Below are 12864 nucleotides of genomic sequence, written 5' to 3'. Positions count from 1 at the left end.
CTGGGAAGGGGATATATGGGGGGAAAGATGAAGTGATGTTGGTAAATGGATATAAAGATACAGTGAGAAGAAAAATGTTCTAATATTTGATAGCAGAGTAGGGTGACTGTAGTGAGCAATAATATAGTATACATTTCGAAACAGCTTGAAGGAAAGATATGAAATGTTCCCATTACAAAGAAATAATAAATGTTTGAAGTGATGGGTATCTTGAATGTCTTAACATGTTTGTCACACATTCTACTTATGTATGAAATTATCACATGTACCCTATAAATGTGTACAATTATGTAACCAGAAAACAGAAAGACAAATAGCATATTAAAATGAAATGATTCACTTCAAAGCTGTCAGTATGAGAGTGTGGAATAATTTTACTGATATTTCTAATTGCTTAAATTAGTGACTGTATCCCTCCCAAAGGTGCTTTTTGATGACCAAGGCATGGAGCGTAACATAAAAGCAAAAGCACATGGTTGTGTTCGTGGAAAGCTTACCAAAGCCAATTTCACCTCTAGACTACATCTCAGTGAGGAACAGTGGACTTTTCCTGTTTATTTTCAATCTGCAAACCATGCCAGATTGAAATGTAATAGACAAGATTTTAAACTAGAAATTACTATAAACCATTCAAGAGGAAAATGTTAAATATAAATTTCAAAAGAAATGTCTGATATTTTGCTGCATTTTAGGAGGAAGTATTCAAAACATCAGCACTGATAGCTCACTTCTGTATTTGCTGTATTCTTTATAGCCAACTCCTTCTGCTCTCTGTAGCATATACATGCAATTGAGCTCTGGCTGTCACTGGCTTCTTGGTCCGTTATCAAGACCATGTTTTTTCAGTGGGAAGTAAGAAAGTGTGGACCAGTGCCTATTCGTATGGTTTCCTCCTCCTTGCAGTCTCCCCAGTCTGGAATGCCCAGTTAAGTCAAATAGTAACAAAGTCAGCCAGCCCACTAGAAAAATATCCTTAGGCATTGGAATGGTAAGAAGAGCTTTAGAGAGAATACTGAAAGGTATTCAACTAAAAGATGCACACTACTACAAATAATCGGGACATCAAAGATGACTTTTAGTTTACCATGGGGAAGAAACGTTTAGAAAACTATTCTAATCTTTCAGAAAAAATTACTTCTACTTTTTTTCAACATCATCTTTGGAGTTCTCCTAAATTTTAGGTTCGATATTCTCACTGAACATATGAAGTCAAACTCATCCTTTTGCTCTCAATACTCCTTAAAACTTTTTTTTTTTTTTTTTACTTTTTATTTGCTGAATTAGTCATTGATTGATATCTCTTACCCACACTTTGATAAAAACTTCATTATAGAACTCTGTACTTAAAGACGTTCTTCATCTCACTTAGCTTACCAGTAAACCTCTGAGGGGCATACTTTCTGAATTACCTCTGTTCTGCTCTGAATTTAGATAAGCAATCTACTCTGATTCTCTAATATGTTCAAATTAATTTTTATAACCTTGCGATACGCTTATTAATTTGACTTGTGTACAGTATGACTCACAAAGAAAATAATGTAAACAATGTCATTTAATTGAACTTAACAACCATTAATTGACAACCTATCATTTGTTATTTTAGTTTTTAGAAAATAATAAAATAAAGATGTCACCATCCAGAGAATGTTATCTCACACCTTGTTACTATCATTCTCTTTCTAAGGATATACTGTGTGTACTCAATTCAAACTATATATTTCTTGTCATTTCTTTAAAAACATTGAAAATCCTTGCCAAATAGGAGAATAATTTGATATTAGTATATGCTATACCTATTATCTTATATAAAGAAACACCATGATCTTGTGGTTCTTTGCTTTGTGTCTATTTTTACTCCAGTTTATGCAATTTCTTCTGAAAGGTGCTTACAAAGACAGAAGGCCTGAAGTGATACCATGAGGTCAGAAGGTGTGTATTAGTTGTATCCATCTCGATTAGGCTTTGTAAGTATTCTCTTACATTAACTGTCATATAATTATTATGCAAAGTATATCTTCATCTAAAACAAGAAAAGTGTATTCCCCTCAGAATTCCATCCTCTCACCAATTCAAAGATTTTGTTCTCAGAGTTTATGCTTTTTCTTTTCCTTCATCAATTCTCTTGACTTATTTCCATCAAGATAAAAATCTGTGTTACAGGGTCAATCTTAAGAATGAGGTAAACAACCAAACAAACGAACAAAACAAACTAACGAAACCTATCTCGGGACTTCACAGTCACCCCAGCCACCACACCATCTCTCTGGTTATCATTAGCACAAACTTTTCAAAGTGTTGGGTGTACCTTCCATTTTCCCATCTTCCCGTCCAAGACTCTCTTCATCTCATTTATTCAGGTTTCCTTCATAGCCTTCCACTCAAACAGATCTTACCAATGCCACTGTAACCTCCAGATACAAAAACCAATGGTCAATTCTTAGTACCCATCTTACTAAGTAGGTTTTAAAGCAGCTGAAAGCTCTCTTCTTTCTTAAAAGGGTTTCCTTTTTTTGCTTGTGGGATGCCACACTCCTTCTAACTCACTGACACCAAATTCTCAATTGGCTGATTCATATCTTCTGCTGTTCCATGCATTGAAATTAACGCTGTATTCTGATGACTTTCCAGTATTTCTTTTTCTTTAATATGATACTATTACGTGAACTGAACACTCTCGTCAATCACTCTTGAATACATCCCTCAGTATCCCCAAGATATAAAGTCTGTATTTTCCTCCCAAAACTGATTTACTCCCAGTGTTTTTCACATAAAACACAGAATCCTCATTCACGCAGGTTGAAAACCTTGACCCCACTCTCTATTTTATACCACACCTTCACTTCCTGCCAATCAAGTCAGCTCCACCCTAGCATCCTTCCTATAGTCTGAGCTTCCATCTGGAATCTCCTTCTGGGATTATTATATAACATGTTCTTGTTGAGACGCATACATTATCCTTCAAGTAAACATTGTAAAAGATCAGATCATGTCAAACTCCTCAAATCCATCCAAAGACTTCACGTAACATTCACAATTAACATCCAAGTTACTTACGTTGTCTGCCCTCCATAACTAACTTTATGTCCTTCCACTTTCCCCTCAGTTTTGGGGGGCTGGCTGCAGTGTCCTTCTTGTTTATCCTAACTTCATGGCCCAGTCCTCCTTTGCACCTCATTTTTCTGAGAGCCCACCCAAGTTAGCCGGCCTGCCGATTCTCTGCTTCACAATCAAGTCTCAGCCTGTTGGAGACCTGCCTCAGCAACTAAAGAATGAACACACCCTCCTCCACCTCAGGTACTCACAACTCAACAACAAAAACATACCTACATTTGAAAATTCATGATACCATCAAAGCAGACAAATACAGAAAAGTAATTTTGGGATATAAGTAACTTTGTTATAAAAATGCTGTTATAAAATGTTTTTCTCCTATGTCATATAGAAGAAAAAAAAATCTGCTTAGAAAAAAGAAGAAAGGCTGCATGTCGGAGACACCCTCTGACCTGCACAGGAGGAGTTTTGCCTGGTAAAAGATACAGAAAAGGCTTTCTCATGAAGAGAAAACCACATATGTAAAGGCACAAAGTTGTCCAAGTTTTAACCTTTTGAAGAGAATGACTGAGAATTGATGCTAATTCACTAGAAGTTAGCAGTTAAGAAGTAAACACATTGTAGGAGGGGAAGGAAGTGTGGAGTGCTCAGCGTACACAGTTAGCAACCAGTAGTGGACAGTGTTATGTAGAACATGGAGTGCGCGGATTTATCTAAGCATACAAGAATATGGAGCTCTTTTTCTACAATATTACCATTAACATCTGCAGAAATACTGACTAGAAAACACAATCAGGAAATACTGCTTTAATAAAGCCTTCTGAGAAAGGCAGAAATAAACTTGACTAACAGTAAACAAGGCAGACATAAAAGCATATGCATGTCATTCGTGATAAGCAAAAAAGTCTCTGGATGGGTAAATGCTTCATTTGTATAATAAAGATGATATTTATTTGTATACTTACAAAATAAACTCCATGGTATCCATGTCACCGGCAATTATTTGCAGCCAGTTTTAAAGCAAAAATAGTTCCAAATGAAATTACTCCTCTAACATAGCTAGAGAACTTGTTTACTTTAAAGTCAAATTTTCAATCAACAAAAGGTGTTGTCATCTGTTTTTAAAAAGACTGTTTGTGTGCAACTGTCTAGATGAAACTGATTTCCTCTGCAAGCTTTATGTATTATTTTCCATTGGTTATGTTGAATTGAATTGTTCTAAATATTTACAGACTGTTACCACTTTAAACACCCAAGAAAGAGTATTTTGTTGTTGTTGGCTTGCTTGTCTGTGTAAGTAGTTTATAATGAGAGTGTCAGCTGTACAGTTACATTCTGACTTTTGGTTATATGTATGCTTTGAGCATGTTACACAAAATCCATGTGCTGGAAGTTTGATCCCCTTTTGGGGGAGCCTGTTTGTCAGGAGGGATTCACCCTCGTTAATGGATTCAAGCCATTATAAAAGGACGTCTGGTCTTCTACCACACGGGAATATGGCAATCCTCTTCTTTTGAACCTACACCTTCTGCCATGTGATGACACAACAGGAAGGCTCACCCCAGGTACAAGCACCTTGATCTTGTACTTTCCAGCCTCCAGGACTGAGAAAAAAATTGCTATTTTTTATAAATTACCTAGTCTCAGGTATTCTGTTATGGCAAATGGCACAAACAGACTAAGACAGTAGTCATCAAAAGACTTACTGTCAGCCCTGTGCTGAGGGCATCAGAATAAGAAACTGATGCAGTAAAATGAAAAGAATTTGCACAGACTCCTGAGAAACACCTGCAGAAGTGAACAACAGACTTGTGTCACTGCCATTTTCTTTTTTTGGAGAAGCCTACTTAAATTCATTTTGGATCATGATGAAAGTAATGACAGAGGGTAGTGATATTCTCATAGTGATACTAATTGAGATACACCAGGGGAGAGTGCACAGAGAGGAATTTAGGAATTAGTGTTGGGAAAATTGAAGTCTTTGATATATAAAGCGGCAAGTTTCTTGATTACTGCTGATTACACCAAACTTCCAAGAAATCAAGTGGTCTGTGACAGTCCTGAGAGCCTCACTCGAGCAGTGAAATACCAAGAAAAATCAACAAAGTCAGATTAAGATAAATCGCAACTAGGTAGAATTGGAGGAAGCATAAAATAGTTAAGAGCATCTTAAAATCCCCAAGAAATATTTTCCTTGAAGACAATATTTTATTCTACATAATGTTAATCATCATGCAGTAGTAAGTAATTAACAAGTTCTTATTACAGTCGACTCTTGAAAAAACGTGTGTTTGAACTACCTGAGTCCTTTTATACATATATTGTTTTCAATAAATACATTGGCAATTGTTTGGAGATTTGTGGCAACCTAAAAACACATGCAGGTGAACCATGTCATCAAGAAATATTTTAAAAATTAGTAAAATGTTAGGTATATCACGAAAGCACGAAATATATGTAGATACTAGTTTATTTATGTGTTAACTGTTTATGGCATTGTAAGGCTTTTGGTCAACAATAAGCTATTAGTAGTTAAGTTTTGGGAGCCTGAAAAGTTATTCTCAGATTTTCCACTGCACAGGGTTTGACGCCATAACCCGTGTATTATTCAATACACCCCAAGAACAGGTGACCCTGAATAATACACTGGTTAGGGGTGTTAACCCTCGCACAGTCGAAAACCATCTTACTTATGAGTAAGATATAGCAGCAGAGCTGTTGTTTATATGAACGTGGGGCAAGCCAACTTTCTACCAAGATTTTTACTTTCAGTTTGGGAGAGAAGATAAATACTCAAATACTGCAACACATAATCTCATAAGTGACATCAAAAGTTGTTAAGGAATTTATGGGATCTCAAAAGTAGAAGAAATCACATGTGACTGTGGTACCCAGGGACCACCTTATGAAAATGACACTGGATCTGGGCTATGAAGAGTAAGGAAGGAAAACACTCTTCATCCAAAGCATCATGTGCACAAATGCAAATCAATGTGATTGCCTCCGTCCATGGGCAGCTGTGGTGAAGCAGGTGCCTTTCTGTTGGTGGAGGGTTGGGGCATGTTGGTAATGAGGATATTGCAGAGGTTCTGAGTGTGACTGAGCATCATTTGTTTATGCGACCAACTTTCTCTCTCCTATATTTGGCCAGTTTTTAAGTGCGGGTCATTTTTCTCATCTGTCAAAATAATTAGCATCTGTGTCATAGAAATATACAAATTAAACAATCCAAGCCATACAAATAATTTCTGCTGTAACATAAACCTTATGCAAATATGATCTATATACTATCATTAAAAATAAAGATGTTTCGGGCGCGGTGGCTCAAGCCTGTAATCCCAGCACTTTGGGAGGCCGAGGCAGGTGGATCACGAGGTCAAGAGATCGAGACCATTCTGGTCAACATGGTGAAACCCCGTTTGTACTAAAAATACAAAAAATTAGCTGGGCATGGTGGCGCGTGCCTGTAATCCCAGCTACTCAGGAGGCTGAGGCAGGAGAATTGCCTAAACCCAGGAGGCGGAGGTTGTGGTGAGCCGAGATCGTGCCATTGCACTCCAGCCTGGGTAACAAGAGCAAAACTCTGCCTCAAAAAAAAAAAAAAAAAAAAAGATGTTACCTTAGAGTATTTTTGGTCAGTGTGTATGAATAAACTAAACTACAAGTTCATCCTTGACTGTGGGTATTCACATGCTTCCTTTATCCTAGAGGTGGCTATCAATGCAAACAATGACACCTACTAGAGGGTAGAAATCATTGCAATCGGGTGACAAGTGACCCTGAGGACACCTCCCAGTGAGAAAACTTTCCTCAGAGATTTTCTAGAGTTGGTGAAGATAATTAGGTAGGAAGGGCTTTGCAGAAGAGAGTGACATTTACAGATTTTTCAAAGATGAGCATTCACAAATTGCATAACACAAAGTGGCATTTTCTGGATGTCATATAACTGTGTTTGCATCCTGCCTCATGGAGGCTCAGCTTCCTGCACCCCACTGGTTGGAAACATGTCTGTAGTCACACATGCACAAACACACTCAGGTACACATTACACACTCACACTGTCACATTCTCACTAAGAGAAATGGCAGTATTGTTGCCAGAGGAGAGAAAGAGCAAACAAGACCAACATACCTGAAAATGTGATATTGAAGCCCTCGTAGGAAATGGAGAAGTCTGATATAAACCGAAGCTGGGCGGTAAAGTTTCCAAACAAGCCTGCCTTGATCGTATGAGGCAACACCGACCCCGTGAGCCTGGCGACCGGCTCGGAAAAACTCCCATCTTCTGTGATCAGTAAATAGTCATGGGAACTCTCAAGGTGAAAAGTGTGAAAGATCATCTGAACTCCTGAGAATGGAAGGAGAGATGGACAGAGGAGCGGGGGGGAAGAGATGGGGACAGAGAGAGAGATTCAGAGAGAGACACAGACATAGACATGATAGAAATAGAGAAGAGACAGAAAAAAAGAGAGGGACACAGAGTCCAGAAAGTAGTAGCCACAAAGACAGATGATAGAGAGAGGAGAGACAGAGAGAGATGTGGAGGAGAGAGAGAAAAAGAGAGAGGTTAGAAGTAACAATTGCTGAAAAATTTGTTCTGGACTTAGAAACATGAAAGTATTGAATCTAAATATTAACATATTATCTTAATATGTAAATCTAACTTTGAAGTTGAAGAGGAAAATGAGTAGAAAGAGGATGGTTTTAGAAATAAAAGCAAGCAGGCCGGGCGCGGTGGCTCAAGCCTGTAATCCCAGCACTTTGGGAGGCCTAGGCGGGTGGATCACAAGGTCAAGAGATCGAGACCATCCTGGTCAACATGGTGAAACCCCGTGTCTATTAAAGGTGCAAAAAATTAGCTGGGCGTGGTGGCGTGTGCCTGTAATCCCAGCTACTCGGGAGGCTGAGGCAGGAGAATTGCGTGAACCCAGGAGGCGGAGGTTGCGGTGAGCCGAGATCGCGCCATTGCACTCCAGCCTGGGTAACAAGAGCGAAACTCCGTCTCAAAAAAAAAAAAAAAAAAAAGAAAGAAAGAAATAAAAGCAAGCAGGGGGGATGAACAATGAAAATAAGTGCTTGGGAGCATATAAGTACAGATATGATGTAAATATGAAGATATGATATGAATGTTGATGTAGATATGGAGATTATAGATGGGTGTCATTCAAAAATTGTCAGTAGGTTCTTAGGGAGAGTATCTGTCCCAGAGGGACAAAAGACCGGACAACTTTTCAATTTACGCTAAACAAGTATCCTTCAGAAAATCTCAGGTGGGGCCAGGAACAGTGGCTCACGCCTGTCACCCCAGCACTTTTGGAGGCCAAGGCAGATGGATCATGAGGTCAGGAGTTCGTGACCAGCCTGACAAACACGGTGAAAACCTGTCTCTACTAAAAATAGAAAAATTAGCTGGGTGTGGTGGCGGGTGCCTGTCATCCCAGCTACAATGGAGGCTGAGGCAAGAGAATCGTTTGAACTTGGGAGGCGGAGGATGCAGTGAGCCAAGATCACACCATGACAATCACTCATGGGCGAGAGGGCAAGACACCGTCTCCAAAAAAAAAATAAAAAAAAATAAAGGACAAAAGAAAGTCTTAGTTGGCAGTCGGCACAACTGAGGAAAAACTTCCTTGAAAGTGTAGTTTCAGACACCCCTAACGCCTATTAACTTATAGAAAGCAGAACCACAAAGTCTTATTTCTGGATTCCTGTAGTGAAGTTAATACAATTAACTGTGAATAGATAATTTCTAATAAACATGTGTATTTTGATGATGATAAAACGTTGGTCACTCCTAATCTGTGTCTTCCTTATGCTTGATTTCCTTCAGGGCAGGCTCTTCTGTCTCCTGACCTCATGGTTGCACAGTGCCACACAATGTATATAGTAAAATCGGTCCATTTAATATTGTTGGGTTGAAATCAACGTGAAAAGACAAAGTCTACATAATACTTATGTGACTGAAATTCCAAACAGACTCTTTTTTATTTTATTTTCTCAGACAGAGTCTCACTCTATCTCCCAGGCTGAGTGCACTGATGCAATCTCAGCTTACTGCAACTTCTGTCTCCTGGGTTCAAGCGATTCTCCTGCCTCAGCCCCCAGAGTAGCTGGAATTAACAGGCGTACGCCACAATGCCTGGCTAATTTTTTGTATTTTTAGTAGAGACAGGGTTTCACCATATTGGCCAGTCTGGTCTGGAACTCCTAACCTCAGGTGACACGCCTGCCTCGGCCTCCCAAAGTGCTGGAATTACAGGCATAAGCCGCTGCATCCAACCCCAAACAGACTCTTAAAAAAATGACAAGTTTAGTCACAGAAAAAAAATTCAGGTTACAATCCTAAACCCAGTGTTTATAATCTACATTTCCTGCACAAAATGCAAAAAGTCCTGGTCTTCACTATATTTATCTATAAAATGACGATAAAAATATTTATTCTATGAGACATCCCTAGATTGTATGAAGATAAATTATTTATTATGTGAGATGATACCGGGTAAACATAAAACACAAATAAAGCACAAAAACTGTCTAAGATTTATCATGGAAATTAGAAGTGAGACAATTGCTTATTTCTCTTTATTTAATCAACAATCACATTTTATTTACTAGATGCCTGTATTCCTTACCACGATACCTACTTTCAAGCTTATATTCACATGCACATATTCAGGTTATCTGATAAATGGAGAGCAAAATGAGGAGTCAGTTTTTATTGTACAGCTGAAAGAACATTTGTCTTCCAAAATCTTGTTAAATAGTAAGTTAAAATTTTGAACTATGCATGAGAAAAGTAGCTATCTCACTTTCTTATACTGAAGTATGTTTTTTGTTTTGTACTCATGTTTCTGTCTCACTTATTCATCTGTATGTTTGAGACCTATGACAGGTTCTTACCTTTTCCATGAGATACTTCAATGGTCCACGTGCAGTTGAGAGAGTTTGGATAAAAATCTGGAAATCCAGGAGAAAGAACTGTTCCACTCTTCCCATGGATGTAGCCTCCACACAGGGCTTTAAAGAATAGAGAGAGATGATTGTAATACTAAAGTTTCACAAGGAGAGCCAGAACAAAACCCTGGTTAAACGGCAGGGAATTTTCACAAGGACTGAAAGATCTAATGTCATATCCAAGAAAAAAAAACAAGCAAAACCTTTTATTTTACTTGCAAATATAACATGCTGGTATACACGCAGGCATTCTTAGCACTACAAAACCCTGAAAACCTAACACAGAATAAGGCGCAGCAGAACTGGAACGTGCATTAACAAGCCAGCAGAATTGCAAAAACAGTGCAGGTTTGCACTCCGGAGAGCTGCTGATCTTTCTTCAAATCCCCTCAACAAACCATGCCATGTTCACTCATTTCAGACATTCATTTTGAAAGAAAGGAAAATAAAGTTACATGTAATCATTTCAATGGGAAAGTAGCAATAATTAGGGTGTCAGCAGAATACGGGAGCTTAAGTGCTCAACTCTGATGTCAGAGAGTTACGAGGTCAAATGCTGGCTCAGCTACTCACTAGCTCCGTGATCTCTGGTAAGTCTCTTAATCTTTTACATTTCTCCTATCTTGAAAACAGAAATCATGACAAAACCCATCTCATGCATAGGTGTTTGCAATGACTGCCACCACAGAACACAATTTACAGTGTGTAACAGATACTAAATGATTCAAATGGTACCTACTGGTAGATACTGATCGAAACATTATCTACTGAGACTTGCTAACAGGAATTCAATTCTTAAGATATCAATAATGTAACACTTTGAATAGACTCTATATGCCCTAATTTTACAAACATCAAGAGGAGAACAGTGACATGATCCCACCAACGTTCTTTTATTTCATATCTGAAGACCTCTTAAGCTATCCTACGAATGGAAGCACTGAACTGAAAAAGAATAAAAGGAAACAGAGTCACCAGAGCCAGGGAACAGAGGCAGGAAAGGCAACTGCCGTTCATGTTCTGCAAACAGCCACGTGTCTTGAGAGTCGCAAAGTGCTCCGGGTCTCAGCCTTCTCCTGGAACCTCTCCACCTGCAGTTGTGAGGCCCGTGAATGTCACCAGCTCAGACTTCGGGACCAGGCTGCCCACCCTCACTGCAGTGCCTCCACTGCGACGGCAAAGGTTATGTGCCAGCGTGACTGGTCTAAGAGCTGCCCAGATAGCTGGTAAGAGACTGGGCTTGTCTATGAGGGTACTTCCCTGAGAGATTAGCGTTTGAATCAGTGGACTGAGTGAAGATTTGCCTTCACCAGTGTAAACTGGCATCATTCAATATGCCAAGGGCTTGAACCAAATACAAAGGCAGAGAAAAGGCTGGGCACGGTAGCTCACACCTGTAATCTCAGGACTTTGGGAGGCTGAGGCAGGTGGATGACCTGAGCTCAGGAGGTTTAAGACCAGCCTGGCCAACATGGCGAAACCCCATGTCTCCCGAAAATACAAAAAAATTAGCCAGGCATGGTGGCAGGCGCCTGTGATTCTAGCTACTTAGGAGGTTGAGTCAGTAGAATTGCTTGAACCAGGGAGGCGGAGGTTGTAGTAAACCGAGACTGCTCCATTGCACTCTAGCCTGGGCAACAAGAGTGAAATTCCGTCTCAAAAAAAAAAAAAAAAAAAAAAAAAAAGGCAAAATAACGAAAAATTCTCTCTTTTCTTGAGCTGGGGCACCTGTCTTCTCTTGTCCCCAGACTTCAGTGCTCCCGGTTCTTGAACCATCAGACTCCGGGACACACACCTTCAGCTCCCCTAGCTTCCAGGTCTTTAGGCTGAGACTTAGTCATGCCACTGGCTTTTCCAGGTCCCTAGCTTGCAGAGGGCAAATCTTGGGACTTCTTGGCCTCCCAATCACATGAGCCAATTCCTGCAATATATCTTGGTTCCATTTCTCTGGAGCACACTGACTAATGCATCTGCTTCTAAGTTAGTTCGTTTCTCTACTCCTCTGTGTTTCCATAGCCTCCCATGTAAAAGGGGGAAAAATCACAGCTCGTTCCTGCTTGCTGAATAACGAAATACGTGAACACATGTATAAAGCTCACAATAGTGTCTCACAAGCGAAACTCACTCCATGTCACAAATGAATATTCATTTCACAAGATTCCTTTGCATTTTTAAAACATGTCCCCATTCTGTGCATATGTATTTATACTTCCTTTCTTGAACTAGGCAAGAAGAACTATCATGAAGTAAATAACACCCAGAATAATGTCTTCCAATTAGTATGATCATTCTGAATTATGTTTTATAAAAGCCACTTCCACAAATAATATTCACAAAAGAATTATATAATCTATGAAAGATGTGACAAGCCTCATCATGCTCACTCATCACGCATCTTAAGGGAACAGATCATCTCTTTAATATGTAAACCTCATGGGAAGCATGATATAAAATATAAATTTTTAAAATGAGTTTTAGAATATTCTAAGAGTTTCTCATGGGATTTTTACATCTTAAGATTGCAGTGACTGCACATTTCATTGGAAAAGGGGTAACCCTGTACATCCTATGTGAAATGAATATATTCAACCAATATCGTGCACCTGCTATTGAGCAGGCCCTGTCCCTGGCATCAGGGATGATTAATAACAAGGGAGATCACTTATCTGCCCTTGTAAAGTAGGCATTCCAGTTGGAAAAGACAGAATAAAGCTTCTAACAATATAAAATGCAGGTGATGTGCAATGCTGGGAGATGACACATGACCGTGAAGACAATAGAGACAGAGGGATGCGATGGTCTGAGGCTTGTGGGTGGCCAGGGGTGCTGCATTTAGAAAGTGGTCTATAAATAAGAACTT

At 39.2% G+C, this 12864-nt stretch overlaps 1 protein-coding gene across 3 annotated transcripts in view; it reads right to left on the bottom strand.

The window, feature by feature from the left end:
- Nucleotides 1-12864, bottom strand: part of CSMD1 (CUB and Sushi multiple domains 1) — a 2098967-nt gene that overhangs the window by 447630 nt on the left and 1638473 nt on the right. For all 3 annotated transcript variants that reach the window (XM_003940706.3, XM_074384178.1, XM_074384179.1), the window contains 2 exons: nt 9951-10067; nt 7183-7398 (listed from right to left, as the gene is read on the bottom strand). In XM_003940706.3, coding sequence (XP_003940755.2) covers nt 7183-7398; nt 9951-10067 — 333 coding nt within the window. The remainder of the gene's footprint in view (nt 1-7182; nt 7399-9950; nt 10068-12864) is intronic.

The sequence above is a fragment of the Saimiri boliviensis genome, chromosome 13, assembly GCF_048565385.1.
Source record: "Saimiri boliviensis isolate mSaiBol1 chromosome 13, mSaiBol1.pri, whole genome shotgun sequence".
In the NCBI taxonomy this organism is placed as follows: domain Eukaryota; kingdom Metazoa; phylum Chordata; class Mammalia; order Primates; family Cebidae; genus Saimiri; species Saimiri boliviensis.
Note: the sequence above shows the minus strand (reverse complement) of the source record. Positions and strands in the feature narration are given on the sequence as shown.